Source organism: Sphaeramia orbicularis, chromosome 1, assembly GCF_902148855.1.
Source record: "Sphaeramia orbicularis chromosome 1, fSphaOr1.1, whole genome shotgun sequence".
Taxonomy (NCBI): domain Eukaryota; kingdom Metazoa; phylum Chordata; class Actinopteri; order Kurtiformes; family Apogonidae; genus Sphaeramia; species Sphaeramia orbicularis.
The window spans coordinates 25,428,914-25,445,697 of record NC_043957.1 but is presented as its reverse complement, the minus strand read 5'-3'; the positions used below and the strand labels follow the sequence as shown (position 1 = coordinate 25,445,697).

At 37.0% G+C, this 16,784-nt stretch overlaps 1 protein-coding gene across 2 annotated transcripts in view; it reads right to left on the bottom strand.

Annotated features, from left to right (window-relative positions):
* Positions 1–13,747, bottom strand: part of slit1b (slit homolog 1b (Drosophila)) — a 170,397-nt gene extending 156,650 nt beyond the window's left edge. For both annotated transcript variants that reach the window (XM_030132448.1, XM_030132458.1), the window contains exon 1: positions 13,133–13,747. In XM_030132448.1, the coding sequence (XP_029988308.1) occupies positions 13,133–13,368 (236 nt within the window). In that variant the 5' untranslated portion in view covers positions 13,369–13,747. The remainder of the gene's footprint in view (positions 1–13,132) is intronic.
* Between the last annotated feature and the right edge of the window lie 3,037 nt (positions 13,748–16,784).

Genomic DNA, 16,784 nt, shown 5'->3' with positions numbered 1-16,784 from the left:
GTATAAAAACTGATGGACGTAAAAAAAACCAAAAAACATATGTCATATTTCCATCTCTAATTCACTGTTATTTTCCACTGGCTCTTTCAACATCACATCATTACATAAACATGTAAAAACTTCACACAATATAACCTCAAGTGGGTCGGACCAGTAAAATAATAACAGTGAAAAAAGTTAAATTAGATTATGAAAATGTTTACATCTACAAACCATCCTTTAAAAAAATGTGAACATAAAAAAACAGAAATTTCTTTAGAAAAACAAGTGCAATTTCAACAATATTCTGCCTCAGTTTATCACTTACACATGTACATTATAACTTACAGATCCCAGTGGATCTACAAATACATAAAACATTTAATAACAGGCAAAATATTGGTAAAACTGTACTTATTTCTCTTAAGACATTTCACGTTCATATTTGTTCAAGTGCTGTGAAAGGATACTTTGTAAATGTAAATGCTTTCATGTAAGTTCACATTTTTAAAGGAAAACAAAATGAACAAAATGTAGTTTATTGTGAGTGATATTTTGTAGGTGATTATAATAGTATTCTACTGGTCTGGCCCACTTCATTCATTCTTTCATTTTCTGAACCTGCTTTATCCTCACTAGGGTCACGGGGGTCGCTTGGAGCCTATCCCAGCTACTTATGGGTGAAGGCGGGGTACACCCTGGACATGTCACCAGTTCATCACAGGACTGACATATAGAGACAAACAATCACTCTCACATTCACACCTATGGGCAATTTAGATCAACCAATTAACCTATCAGTGCATGTGTTTGGATGGTGGGAGGAAGCCAGAGTACCCGGGGAGAACCCACACGGGGAGAACATGCAAATTCCACACAGAAAGGCTCCACCCCCATCGACCGGTGTTGGAATCGAACCCAAGACATTGTTGCTGTGAGTGCTATCCACTGCACCACTGTGTCGCCCCACTTCAGATCATATTGGTCTGAATGTGGAACTAAAACAATTTTAACATCCTTTACTGTTAATATCTTCAATGTACCTTTATCTTTTCAAATATTCATCCCTAGGGCCGGATTGGACGTTTTGGCCCACGGGCCGTATGTTTGACACCCCTGCAGTACCACTGAATTATCTTCTTTTATAATTTATTCATGTAGCTTTAAGGTAAAATATGTTAAACATGTTCATATATCAAAGCCTCCCATTGCATTTCATGTATTTTAATGTTTTGTTTACAGTCACTAAGGAATTGTAATCAATGAGATGTACTAAGTGTGTGTGTCAGCTGTGTGTGGTGTCCACAAGGCAAGTCGGCAAAGCTTGGTTTCTCGCTTTCTGCTGACGACTCCTGCTAATCCTCCTTCAATGGCTGATACAATTACACCCACACAAGAAAGTCCACACAGTCACACACATACACACAAAGAAGATACACACACCAGAACACGTGAAAGCATAAAAACCCTCATACACAGAGTATATTTGCAGGTTAAATAATATTATCCTCAATGATCCATGCTCAATTTATATAATGATGCCTCGAGGAACAGAAATAAACAGACACACTCAGTCTGAGAGTGTGTTTTTTCAATCTGCTCCATGTAGCTAATGATTCTTGCTGGTTCTGATGTTTGTTTTGGAATATCCAGGAACACTGTACAGACCAACACGCACACATTTGGGTCTCTCTCATTTTACGATACACAGTCTGATCATCAGAGCTGCTCTTTCTCAAACTACCTCCTCTATGTGCAAACACACAGTGATACAGTTTGGCTTTGATTAAAGATGACCTCTTTTTGATTTTGTGGTGGGTTTATTTAGGGTCATGTTGGAGACAGACTGGTCCAAAATTCACTCGAGGTCCACATGTGGAAAAGGTACTCGTGCATTACAGTTCTGTTTAGTTGCTCACAGTCATCAATTCAATTTTACTGAAAACTTGAACTTCGATAACAATGAAATAAACTGTTGATCCTTCAGACTCCTGTACCGATACAGTCCCAATTTCGGTGAGGATGATTTATATGAAGAATCAGCTGGTGATCTTCTGTTTTAAGGCATAAAGACCCAAACATCCACAATCTACCTAAATCATCTACCGATTAATCTGTTTAATACCTGATGATCCACTAATCCTATCAATACATGTAAATAATTGGTGTAAAATGCAGTTTGTCATCTTTTCATGGTCATCAGATATGACCCATGTGGATGTTCAGAGGCTCCGTAGTGAACATGGAAAGACTGTCATCTTCTACAACATTAATTCAGCAGAAAATCCAAGGAGTTTGATAAATGACAGTGGATGGAGACAGTTGTTTTCTCTGTTTTTGATGTAATAACCCAACTTTAATCTGAGTTTTTATGAACATCTATATAATTAATATTGGAAAAATACCTGATTTTCACTTAAAAATGCAAAATAGAGGATAATATTGTAATAAATGGTGATAAATCACTTACAAAAAGTTAAATATATCAAGAAAAATCAATTGGGAACTTCCACAAAAGCAGCACTGGGTCTTTATGGGTTAAAAGAACTGGTGGACCATGAAAAGCAACTACTGTGAATGATCACAGAATTATTTGTCGATGAAGAACCCAAATCTACTGTGGTGGTGTACAGAGGAAAATGTATTCATTTGTGTCACTACCCTAATGTTTAGCGACCCGACTGTATGTGTTTCTGTTCATTTTTGGGAAACAATGGAGCTACAGACCACACAACTCTGATAAACCTAAATTATTTTTGTGTGGATTGTCAATTTAGGTTGTGCACTGAAAATTTCCAGGAGGGAGACTCAGCAATACTATGAAATAGTCATATATATATATATATATATATATATATATATACACACTGTAAGACTAGATGAGTTGAGTTTACTTAAAAATTTTGAGGAAACCGGTTGCCTTAAAAAATTTAAGTAATAAGTAATGAAAAATGAATTGCTATTTTAAGTATTAAGTACAGCACACCAAATGCCAAGTTGATTTAACTTAAAATTTGTTGCAATGTCAATTGCTTTGTATAATCATTAGACTTAATATCATCAGTTCATTATACTCAATTCCAAGTTGATCTAAATTAAAATCTGTCGCAATACAAATTGCTTTGTATAATTATTCAACTTAACATATTGTAGCATGGACAGAAGTTAGGCTGCAAGTTAGCTCAATGTAAATTACCAGTACAGAAAATTACTTTAATTTAGCAAAGTTCAAAGATTTACAGTAATCACACACAAGTACAGATGGACACTAAAGCCATTGTTGGGCCTACGGCTCTCACTCATGGTGCAGCTCTACAAAAACACAAAAACAAACACAAAAAGGCCAATAAACATTGTCATACACACATCAAGTCAAAATTAACACTAACACCACAGCCCCGCTGAACCCCTGCACAGAAAAAGAACACATTTTCAACAACATGCCCAATACCCACAATGCAATGCAGAGATAAAGAGGTGTGATCATGACTAAAACTTAGTGATTTAAATCCATTCAACTTAAACTTTTTCGTACTTTCGACTATGTCTACAAATTAGAAGAACATACTTAACATTTTAAAGTAATGTAATAAAACTTAAATCATTTAAGTACATTGTAATTAAAGCATTTTAGTAAACACAAAGTCCAGGCTTACAGTGTAAGAATTCTGCTTTAGCAGCAGGTGAGGATCTGAATAAGGTACCAGTCATCATACTAAAGCAGTTTCCCTTCAGCATACACCCAGAAAAACAGCTCATTTTACTAATTTACTCTCTCTCTTCTTTCTCATACACATCCTCCACTTTCCCCAGCTCAAATATCCACACTCATCAGGGCCCAGGGGGGAATCCATTTTTCAAGGGTTGCCATGACAATCTAATGAAGAGGGGGTGTTTAGTTTGACTGGTGCAGTCACCTTGATAAATGACCCTCTCATTGCCCACTGTCTCCCAGGGAATAACGTACACAGTCCACACCACTAACTCCGTCTCCCCCAGTGCTTAGCTGTCCAGCTGACACACACTCTCAGATCACTTTACATGCTAATTGGGCGACAAGCCCTTTAACAAATCGCTATTTAATGAGTCACCCCTGTCCACTGCAGGGCACGGTCTGTCTGGGTCCACAGCACCACGGCAAGCAGAGCTGTGGGAAGACGAAACAACGCCGAGGTCAAAAGGTCACATGGGTTTTGCTTATGTGCTCCAGAAACATTGGTGTCAGGTTTATTCCAAATATATTTTCTTGTCGTGTAAGTAAGACCATTAACTCAACTTTACAAGTTTGAGGTAGTTATACTTTACTTGAGTATTTCTATCCTTCAGAGACCCAAACATCCACCATCGACCAAAAGCATCTACTGATCTAAACTGTCAAATATCTGTTGATCCACTAATCCTGTCAATACCTGTAAAACATTGGTGTAAAATACAGTTTGTCATCTTTTCATGGTCATCAGATATGACCCATTTGGATGTCATCTTCTACAACATTGATTCACCAGTAAAACCCATGGAGTTGGATCAATGACAGTGGATGGAGACACTGGGTTTATGTGCAGTTATTGAGAGATTTTTCTGAAAAAGTCCCTTTTTCTTCATTTTTCTCTGTTTCTTATATAATAAAACATAACTTTAATCTGAGCTTTAATGAACATCTACATGATCAGTGAATTAAATATAGGAAAATACATGATTTACACTGAAAAAACACAAAATACAGAGGATAATATTATAATAAATGGTGATAAATTGCTTAAGAATGATTAAATAAGTTGAAAAATTCATTTGGGAACTGCCACAGAAGAAGCTCTGGGTCTTTCTGGGTTAATGTCATAAGCTGTGGATGGAGACACTTGGTTTTAAAAATATTGAATAATAAATCCAACAAAAACTAATACAACATATACAAAGTAATACATAAAGTAAAAAATCAAGCAAAAAAGTTAACAAAAACAGCCAAACCATAAAATGAACAAAACGAATGAAAAATTTACAAAAATAATTAGCAACAAGAACAACTTCACAAGAAACTGAATAATAATAAAATCATAAAGCCATGTCACTTTTTCTTCAGTTTTTTCTGTTTTGATGTAATGACCTTTGAATTTTCTGAGCTTTAATGAACATGATCAGTGAATTAAATATAAGAAAATACATGATTCACACTGAAAAATGCAAAATTCAGAGGATAATTCTATAATAAATGGTGATAAATCACTTGAGAAAGATTATATATAGAGAAAAGAGAGACAATAATTAAAATAATCTGGGTCTTTAAGGGTTAAATTTAACTTTATATATAACTTTAGACACTAGTTAATTTGTAGATTGATAATTATATATAATCTACTGATACATTATGAGGCATTACTTTGACGATTAATCAACTACTGCTATAGTGGATAGTTATAGTTCCAGTGTATTCAATAGTAAATTATTGATACATTACTGATATGCTAATTATTCTTAATTTGCCTGTTCCTCTAATTTAGGACTTTAACTTAAGCAATGCTGTGTGTGCAGTACTTTTTTTACACTGCAGTAACCACTACATTTACTTAAATAAATCATCTGAGCTACGGGTATCAAACCTTACAGATGGGTTTCACATGTCAATACAATTCAGGTGATGCACAGAAAAGGTTATGTACAATCCCACAATATGCTATAATCAGGGGCACCGCTACCCCAATCATGGGCCCCATGAAAGTAGAATTGTTGTGGACCCTATATGAATTGACATTTCCCATCTTCTCCAACTGTCAGAGCTGGGGGGGGGGGGGGGCTGTGTATATACAGGGGTTGGACAAAATAATGGAAACACCTTAAAAAATCAACAAAATATAATTTAATATGGTGTAGGTCCGCCTTTTGCGGCAATTACAGCCTCAATTCTCCGAGGTATTGATTCATACAACTTGTGAATTGTTTCCAAAGGAATTTTAAACCATTCTTCAGTTAGAATACCCTCCAACTCTTTTAGAGACGATGGCGGTGGAAATCGACGTCTTACTTGAATCTCTAAAACTGACCATAAATGCTCAATAATGTTGAGGTCTGGGGACTGTGCCGGCCATACGAGATGCTCAACTTCATTAGAATGTTCCTCATGCCATTCTTTAACAATTCTAGCTGTATGGATTGGGGCATAATCATCTTGAGGTGAAGGTGTTTCCATTATTTTGTCCAACCCCTGTATGTATATATGTATGTATGTATGTATGTATGTATGTGGATGCGGTCTATTAATAATGTCACTTACACTAGCCTGAAAACAAAACCGAAACTTTAAATCCTTTCACCGTTCTACTCCCAACTTCTACAGCGGATTTTCCATGAAATTTTAACAACTTCTGTACCCACTGGGCCCCCTGCACTGCTCTATGGGCCCCCCACAAACACTGGGCCTCTTATCGGCACCCCAGGCTATAATACTACATGTACTTCACTGCAAACAGTTCATTTAGGAATTACTTCTCAAGAAAAGTGCTCTGTAGACTGTTCTCAGAATCACTGATGTTATTTGTGTAAAAACATGTCGCTATTTAGTCGAAGATTTTTTGTTGTGATTCAAGAAAACTCAACAGGAGCATGAGGTTATAGATTGATTACAAATAACGGGCGCAAATTTGCTAAAAAAAATAGGTATGCTATTGATTTGCGTGTCATGAGTGATCAACTAAGATTACCTGCACGAATGACAACAGATGCAAAGTCTTGGAGACTGCCCTATTTAAATGAGGATTTTGATTCTGATCAAGATCAAGATGAAGAAATAGTGTCTATGCAATAGCAGCTGCTGGTTCCTACCATGAGAATCGTAGCCTCTGACTGATTATAATTTCACCACCTGTATGAGAAGCAAAGGTGGGCTGACAGAAAGGCCTGAACAAGACCTCCAGAATAAAAAATATGAGGAAAACCCATATCTGTAGAGCGTCACAGAGCACATCATTAAACCCTGTTAAAGCTGGTGAGAGACGGCAAAAATTGTCATCCACTACAACACACTCGTCAGAAACAAAATACTGTGCCTACGCCTTCAGACTGATCGCTCGCACCTCCACCCTATTCTCTATTTTGTGATTGTTTAGGTGTTGTTTGTCTTAATTCATTCTGTCTACCAATTATTGTCATGTTTGATACATCTATGTAATGCCGAATATTTTAAAGTAGGCACATGTATCTACAAGCTATGTCTTTTTTTTTTTTTTTAATAATTATTATCATTATTTTTATTAATTAATTAATTTATTTTTATTCTCTTCTGTTTCTGTTGGCTCAGTTAATATTTTTGTATATATACAGGGTGGGGAAGCAAAATTTACAATGAACATTTAGTTGTTTTTTCTCAGCAGGCACTACATCAATTGTTTTGAAACCAAACATATATTGATGTCATAATCATACCTAACACTATTATCCATACCTTTTCAGAAACTTTTGCCCATATGAGTAATCAGGAAAGCAAACGTCAAAGAGTGTGTGATTTGCTGAATGCACTCGTCACACCAAAGGAGATTTCAAAAATAGTTGGAGTGTCCATAAAGACTGTTTATAATGTAAAGAAGAGAATGACTATGAGCAAAACTATTACGAGAAAGTCTGGAAGATACTATTAAAGAAGAATGGGAGAAGTTGTCACCCGAATATTTGAGGAACACTTGTGCAAGTTTCAGGAAGCGTGTGAAGGCAGTTATTGAGAAAGAAGGAGGACACATAGAATAAAAACATTTTCTATTATGTCAATTTTCTTGTGGCAAATAAATTCTCATGACTTTCAATAAACTAATTGGTCATACACTGTCTTTCAATCCCTGCCTCAAAATATTGTAAATTTTGCTTCCCCACCCTGTATATTTTTTCTACTGCTCAGAGACGATGTTATAATGTTCTTAGTCCTGCTGTTGCCCATTCTCAGAGGGCCTTGTGGTTGGTTTGGGCATGGGGGGAAAAATGATATAAAAGGCAAAGTATAATGAATGTACTGTAATTCCATTCTTTTGTATGTACTGTTACATTGCTAAAAAAAAAAAAAAAGATAAATAAATAAATAAACTAGAAGCACTCGGAGAGCGCAGACCTCCGCCAAGGCTGATCAGTGCCCCCCCCCCCATCACCACCAAAATTTAATCATTTCTTCCTTATCCCATTTCCAACAAACCCTGAAAATTTCATCCAAATCTGTCCATGGCTTTTTGAGTTATGTTGCACACTAACAGACAGACAAACAAACAAACAAACAAACAAACAGACAAACAAACCCTGGCAAAAACATAACCTCCTTGGCGGAGGTAATGAATGAATAAATAAAAAAAAAAATACTGTGTCTGCAGCAAATTTTTGTTCCACATCCCACATGTTTGTAGCATAGAGCTTGGATCAGGTACTGCATCACTTCAAATGTCAAAGTTTATGACCAAGTATTAATACTGAACAGCAACTTTTGGTTTGAGCAGAAAAACTGTAAATACTGAGGTCAATTTTTTCCAGTTACTCTGTCATTTTCAGCTCTCTCTTGTTCTGTGGAGCACAACACTGTTCAATAGAGTAACATTTGTCATCTCAGTGATGTAAAAAGACAAATGGGCAAGTGGGTCTGCAAGCTCACAGTTTTTTCCAGGCCATTTCTCTTTGACCGGGAGCCCCAAGCCCTCATCCCCGATCACAAAGCTATCAGCCTCAGAGGGGAAAACATCCTCCACGCTACAGTAAACCAGAGAGAAGCAGGGATAAGGTTTCTCTGCTGGCACCCCTGACAATCATCAATTATTCACACACAGGCACTCTAGAACCTGAAATAAACACACACACACTATGTACAAACACATACATGTTCAGCCTGCACTGAGAGCTCTGTAAAGCATATACAGGACACACACTTAGAGGGGAAAAACACAAATAAAGTGCTTCAAATATGTACATACAGAACTCACTGAAATGTGTACGTGTACCTCTATTCTTAGGTTATATGTATTATTTTAACACAGTTTTTACAAAGTCGATCATCAAGACTTGAATTCTTTAATTTAACGCGAAAGTGTTCATTACTTCTAACTTTATTAAAACCCACATTGCAAAAAGTATGAATTTTGGAAAGACGCACATATAATAACAGTTCAAGCAAGAAAAAGCCGACAGCTGATTAATCATCCCCCCTAAAAATGTGATACTGTCAGAAATTAACTATGCTTCAAATTATTACAAACAGGAAACTGCTAAATTGAGCATCTAAGTTTAAGTAATAAATCCCTGAATTAAAAAAAAAACACAAAATTAACATCAAAAAAACTGTAAGAAACTAAGATGAGCTATCATTGTAAGTCAGTAGTTGTGTTTGACAAGCCTGATATTTTCCATAAGTGACTGTAAGAGTCGAGGTATCAGTGTTAATTTATATGTGTTAGTTTATAAAACATCTCATCAGCATAGGTTAATTTGCAAAACTGATTAACAGATTAATCAGACAAACTGATTAACGTGTCCCTTTGACAAAAATTGGATTTAGAAATTTGAGAATTTGGTGAAAAAACACCAAAATGAACATAAAACATCACTATAACACCAAATAGAATAATGTGCAGTATACACATTGTGTGATCAAATGAAAACAGATTTATTCACTGACATAAGGCTGTAGCCTGGTCTTTTGGGTATTACTGTAATTCACTTATAAAACATAGAAGATGTTTTATTATTTTGTATTTTATCACTATTCTTAATTTTTAAAGGAGAGACTTGTTTTTGTCGCTTGCATCCCAGAGTGGTACACAGCAGATGTTTCATAAAATCATCCAATCCAAACGCATTCTTTGACATTTATAAAAATAACAAACAAAACCTAATAATAATAAAATGAAACTGCCATAGGGAGTGATCTAGTCCGAGGCCTTTGAAACAGAATTATAGCCTATATTTTCATTCTTTATAACCTGATAATAGTCGTTTTTCTCTATCTGCAAAATTGAGGGAGTTAAAGTCAAAAATTGGGAATTTTGAAAATCATGACCTTGAGTTTGACCTTTCAATGTCATTGAAGGTAAACAAAATTGGTACCAAATGAAAGACCATATCCGACTTCCTATAAGTCAATAATACAAAGTTAGTTAATATCCGTCTTAGTTTTCAAGATAGAAGTCGTTTTCTGAATATGCTAATTAGGCGCTTGAACCCTGGTCGCTTTAGATGCCAGTAGCTCAAAATCTATAAGCATGCATGACAAATGAGGTAGGTAATGGATAGAGAATAGAATTACCAATAATTTGGCATTAGTTTGAAATCACTACAACAAACAGAAGATATTAACAATAAACAAATTGTATATACATTACCATAGAAACCAGAAGTCACGTAACCTAGAGCTGCGAAATCTGGCATATGAGAAGGGACTTGCACAGAAATGTTGCTTGTCCAATTTTGGTATGATCAGATCAATATTGGCGATATTAGAGCCACTTGAAATTTCAGAAAGCGGAGTTTATTGACCCTTCTGATATTTACCCGGGGGGGGCTCTAATGAGGGCATGACCATTATGACATCATGATAAATACCATCAAATGCAGAATGGAAAAATGCACAATTTGGCTTTGGTTTGAAGTCAATACAAGGATTTTGACTGAAGTTATTGCGATATATCCATTTTTAAACTTTGGCCTGTATCTCTGCTGTACTTTGGCCTAATATTGACAAAAAATAATCAGGTCGACTAGAGAATTTGGACAATCATTTGGTCATGATTTGATATCAATAATGCTTGAAATGGGACCACTAGAGCACATACAAACAGACAGAAATATGAACTGACCAATATGCTTGCCCTTCTGCAAGCAAATTTAAGTTTAAAAAAATCAAACATAGAAAGTATGTGAAGATTGACAGCATTAACGCTACTTACTGCAGTAGCAACTGAAAACAGATAATTCTATCATTAATTGCAGCAGAGATCAGTTTGAAGTCTGATACGCAACATTTTTAAGGAATTCTCAAGAAAAAGTCATGACTTTTTGACTCTATTAAATAGTTTTTAGAGCTGCAGCACATTTAGCTTTTGTGAACTAGCAAAATACACAGCTAACTATTTCATATTTCCATCAGGATGAGCAGAGTTTTATTGTGACAGTTCTTTCTAATTAAACAGCCAGAGCCTCTTCTTACAGCCCAAGTTTTGCACCAACGATCAATAAACACACAATGAGACTGAGAGGAGTTAAAGACTCCAGTATTATGGGCAGAACAGACTGCACTGCAGCCACAGCACAGAGGATTTGGACTAAAAGCTAATGGCTATATTCTACTTTTACATGGAATAATTTGGTGTTTTTGGACCCTGTTTAATATTTCTATGTCTTCTAATCATAGAGAGAGTATTCAACTAAAATCCATGCAAAGATCACTGGAACATAAGAGTCCATCTCCAATTAATTATATGAAATCTGATTTGTTCCCTATGTAATGTTTTCCTTTTAAAATAAACTCGCCTCACAGGAATAGATGCAGCTAAAAAGAGACCATGCACACAAATAAAATGAGATTATATTACACTTTTCTTAACCTTGTTCAGATATTGTGTATAAGCTGAAACAGGATACAACAAAAATAGGATGAGAATGAAGCTTGGAAAGGGAAGAAGAGGATATAAGGTTTTCTAGTTTGAATGAAAATATGCAACAGCATAAGGACTCTGTAAGTGGATGAGCAAAAGAGCAGCAAAGCTCAGTGACACATACAACACACCAGATATGGCCACAGATAATGACCAAAAGCAGCTACTGCAGAAGTTGGAACTGGTGCAGAGCAGTAAAGTGAGACTCACACTGAACAGATCTACAGCAGCACCTCGTCACTCATGAACTGCTCTGATCTCACAGGTCTTACTGTTTGAACAATACAAACATGTGCAAGTTTTTCATCCTTCTACGTACCCTTATTCTAGGTTATGCACTGCTCTGAGAAAGAGATCTTTGGAGGATTCTTTTGACCTTACTGTATCTGTGATCATAAGGTTCTCAAAGATGTACATGAAACATTCTAGCAAAATGTCCTATAACAACAAAAACAGTGTACAAAGCTAAAGTCTTTACTAATATCCTTATCAAGTGAAACATAAGAAATATTTGAAATCACAGTAAACTATATCGAAATACCATTTATCATTTTCATGATAAAAAAGAAAACCTGCATCCCTCTCATGGCTCCAAGACCAGTACTAGTCTTCTATTGCAAAGATGCTGGTGAACATGTGATTAACCAGTATAGTTGTGAACAGTTATGCACACTCTAAAACAGTATTTTCCACAATAACATCCAAAAGTTTGCATATTTGCAAAAAAACAGGTTTTTGGTAGTGATGTTCGTTAAAGCTACGCATTGATTTTCAGACTTTTGAGCACATTTCCTTTATTATGGGATGTGTCGACTCAGCATGCAGTTTTCTGACAGAGGGATGCAGCCAGATTTACCGAACAAAAATGTAGAGGTGTGGTTATGATCGGCTCAAACTTACATAGTTTCAGACATAACAAGGGGTGCAGTAAATGTGTACGTATATACGGAGCAACTATTGATGTTTCAAAGAAGAATTTGTTCAACAGCCGATGTAGAAAAAGGTTGAATTTTTTTTTGTTTATTTTGTTTTTGTTATTTATTCCCACTTTTTATGCAAGAAAACTTCATTATAAAAAACTGAAAAATAACCTTTGCAGCTCTTTATGACATGTTCTATGGTGACAAACTCAACCATATAAGGTCACAGAACAAAATTTTATATAACAGATAAATGTGAAATGCCATCTTAGAACTGCTGATTTTTTTTTGGCTGAAATCTAAATACAGGATATTTTTTTACTTTGAGCTTGATGATTTACTAACTACACTTTCAAAAAGAAAAATCAAATATTAAATCAGTCTTTTTAATATTGTTAGAACATGCAAAAAAAAACCAAATATGTGGTTATGATTCAGGGCAGCTACCTGCCATTAATATGATCATATATAAATAATAAACTCACTACAGTTTTAACTCTTATTTTGATGATCCCAGCAAACATTTGCAGACTTGTGACTTTTCCCTTGTAGTTCAGCAGTTCAGTAGAATGGCCCCAGTGTTCTCCAGTGCAGATATGCATGGTGACTGTATCAGAGTATACTCACAGCCTCTCAGTTCCTCTGGGGATGTTTTTGGGTACAGCGTGGATCCCCAGGCCATGACAGTCCACCATGTTCCCCAGACAGCTGCAGTGAGTGGGGCACCCCTCCACACCTCCTCGTCCTACCGCCAGCACCAGGACACCCCACATCAGCATCATCCGCAGGCTGGTCTGCAGAGCCCGACCCGGGGCCGCCACCGCCTCCATCCTCCAGCCTTCCCCACTTCTCCCAGCGGGCATCCTGCTCTCCACAACACTGCAGAAAAGAGCCAGCAGATCCAATCTTTTCTTTTTTCCTGTCTTCTCCTTGGGGGGGGACTGACCACCACCAACAACAACCAACAATCACCACCAGCACTTCCTCCTCCTAAAAGTGGGAAAAAAATCTTTGCAAGTACAGTGAGTAAAATGCTTGTGGAGTCAGGTGAAGTTCAGCTTGGACTGAAAGGCTGCCACTTGATCCTGGAGTGGCCTTTCAGAGAATAAGAGAGAGGGGGAAAAAAGATAAGTATATCCACTTCTTCTTCTTGTCCCCAGCTTTAGTGCTCCAATCAATTGGCTTCCCTTCTTCTACTCTCCTGTGTGTTCTCTCTCTCCTTCCCTCTCATGCAGCCGTACAGTGTGCCTGCCTCTCCCCTCCACTTTTCATTGAGTCATTGTGCACTGAACAGTGAGCCACTAGAAAAAAAGGAAGGGGGGGACTCCCTCACTCCCTCTATCTCCCTCACACACACACACAGCAATCATCCATCAAAAGCTTTTACAAATAACAGCATCGAGACTCCTCCCACACCACCCCCTCACCCCCCACACCACCCTCCCACCCACCCCCCGGTAACACAACACACACACCAGCACCCAGAGTGAACTCACATCTATTCAGTGACAGCAGTAGCAGGAGCCGCCACCTCCAGTGACGGCAGCCTTTTTCTCTCTCTCTTCCCCTCTCTCCCTCTTTTCCGTCTATGTCTCTTGCCCACGAGCGCTCTCCTCCCTTGGGGAAGGAAAGGGCCCGAGGCATGGACATGATGAGAGGAGAGAGAAATAGAGAGGGAGGGAGGGAGGAGGGAGGGAGAGAAGAAGAAGAAGAAGAAGAGGAGGAGGAGAGGAAATCGTGATTACTCTGAAGCATCCGACCGGGAAGCTCCAGAGAAAATATGAGGGCAGGAAAAAAAAAGAAACAGTGAAAGGAAATAAAAAGCTGGGGAGTCTGCCATCATCTCGTTTCATTGCCACAATAATACATGTGTGTTAGATGTGATAATATTTTTTGCAGTGGCTCAGTGCCAAACCAGCACACCGGGCTGAAGGAACTTGGTTTAAGAAGAAAAGGGAGGGAGGGAGGGAGGGAGGGGTGAGACTGGCATAACTGGAATGCCATAAGCTGCCACAGAGCTTACTCAGAAGTCTATTATGAATTCACTGGCAACGCTTTGAAATTCAAATGGAGCCTGGCTGAGATTTTTCTTAAATCTCCACAGAAACGCCAGCTACAGCTTTTGTGATTGCCATATTACCAAGAAAAAAAAGAGAAGAAAAAATCTGAATCATCAGGGATGTCGTGAACTCTTAAAGGACCAAAACCTAAAGCTACTTCCTTTTTAGTTTGCTTTCTAAGAATAACTTTCTAACTTGCAGTGTTATTCCTTATTTAGTTGTGACTTTTGTAAGCAAAGCAATTCATCACAGACAAAACTGTAACCCCAAACTGACGTTTTCTTTTGGCTTATATTGTCCACCTACTGTAACACATTCCTCAAGTTACAAATTATCGACTGAAACTATAAAAACTATATCTACATGATCAATGAATAATATTTGGATTAACCTTTCACACGTTTGACACAGTGCCAGTTGCTGCAGGTTCAGGTGTTCATGGGCTTTTTTTCTCTTTTTTGGTTTAACAGTCTCTAGGATCTTTGTCAGTACTGGTTCAATCTAATTCATATCTCTGTTTCATATCTATGTTTACATGACATTAAACTGACAACGATCACCTTATAATTACATTTCTCTGGTAACAGATTTGATTTAGTGGTTATTCACTGTAGGACAATCAGCAACTGGAGGGCACAGTTTACTGGGCTTCTTATTTACTGCCATACATGAATGATTATTGCTCTTGGCCTCACTTTGTTTTCTCCCAGCAGACTCGGTGTGACGGGTTAATTTAACCAGGCGCTCTTCAAAAGTGATGGAAAACAAATTGGCCACAGGCAGAGCCCGGCTGCTTCCTTTGTGCAGCTGAATTGAATGACTCATTCGACGATAATCTGCAACAAAGGAAGGGACGAGATGTTGACATGTCCAGGGGGGTGGACCCCTTATTTCTGGGGACATAATAGCTTTTTGAGGTTGGGGTGGGCAGAGAGGTGATGGGGGCTTTTATTTACAGCAGACGCGTCTGAATTGATTTCTTGAAGGATAGACCAGATGCTTTTGTCTGAAATGCAACAGTGTTCGAACTATGATTTGAAACATTTTCTGCATCGTGTATAACAGTGTTTTTCAACCTTGGGGTCGGGACCCCACATGGGGTCGCCTGGAATTCAAATGGAGTCGCCTGAAATTTCTAATAATTGATTAAAAACAAAATTACAAATAAAAACTATATGGTGAGTTGAAAGACAATCCCAATACATGAAAGACATAACCTGTGAAGCTGAAACTGAAGCACTGTGGTACTGTTTATCTTTCAAATGTTAATTGTGGTCAGTTTCAGATGCTGCAGCTCTTTCATAATTCATAGTTTGAGTTCTTGTTTGTTCAGTATTAATTGTCAGCCTTGTAAATCCAAGTTGGACTGACTGTACATATCCTGACCAAGGAAAACTAAATTCTCCCTTTGTGCAGTAATCTACACCTGGCTTTTCTGCCTCCGTCCATAATAATATACATTATATAGACTAAATTTCATCTAAAATTAACATTTATTTGCAACATAGTATAGCAAACTATTACATGATGAAAAACAAATTAATTTTAGCCAAAAAAAAAAAAGTCTCCATTTTGAATGTCTGGGGTCACCAAAAATTTGTGATGTTAAAATGGGGTCATGAGCCAAAAAAGGTTGGGAACCACTGATGTATAATATCATAAACATCCTTAAATTTCACTAACAAGTAAAGCTTTGATATTCACAATATGAATAATAAACATATACATTTAATCTGATGTAACCCAGAGGGAGCCCAGTGATCAGCTGTCCTGATTGATTTTTAAGATGCTTCACTATAATAAGATATCTGTGCATTATTTCAAGTGCAAAGCCAACAGAAAATTCACAGATTCAAAGTCTTTTACGGTTATGTGTACAGTAAAACAAAACAAAAAAAAAAAACAGGTTTTCTGTACAATGAAAATCTTACTTTACCATTCACACTGAATGCCAAGAGAGTTTCAGATGTATTAAATTGAAATGGAATAATTTAACTAGGAAAATGTCACTGGAATTATAACATACACAACAACTAGATGCCTTGTTTGCTTGGATTTACATTTCTTTTTGCATCATATTTACAGTCTCTCTGCAAAAAAACTAAACCTAAAGGAGAAGATATGGATGTTTGTTTTTTTTAACTTACACTGCCAAATCAATAATATATGAGCTCTTATACATTAATTCTTTAAATTATATAACAACAATATCTGCAAAA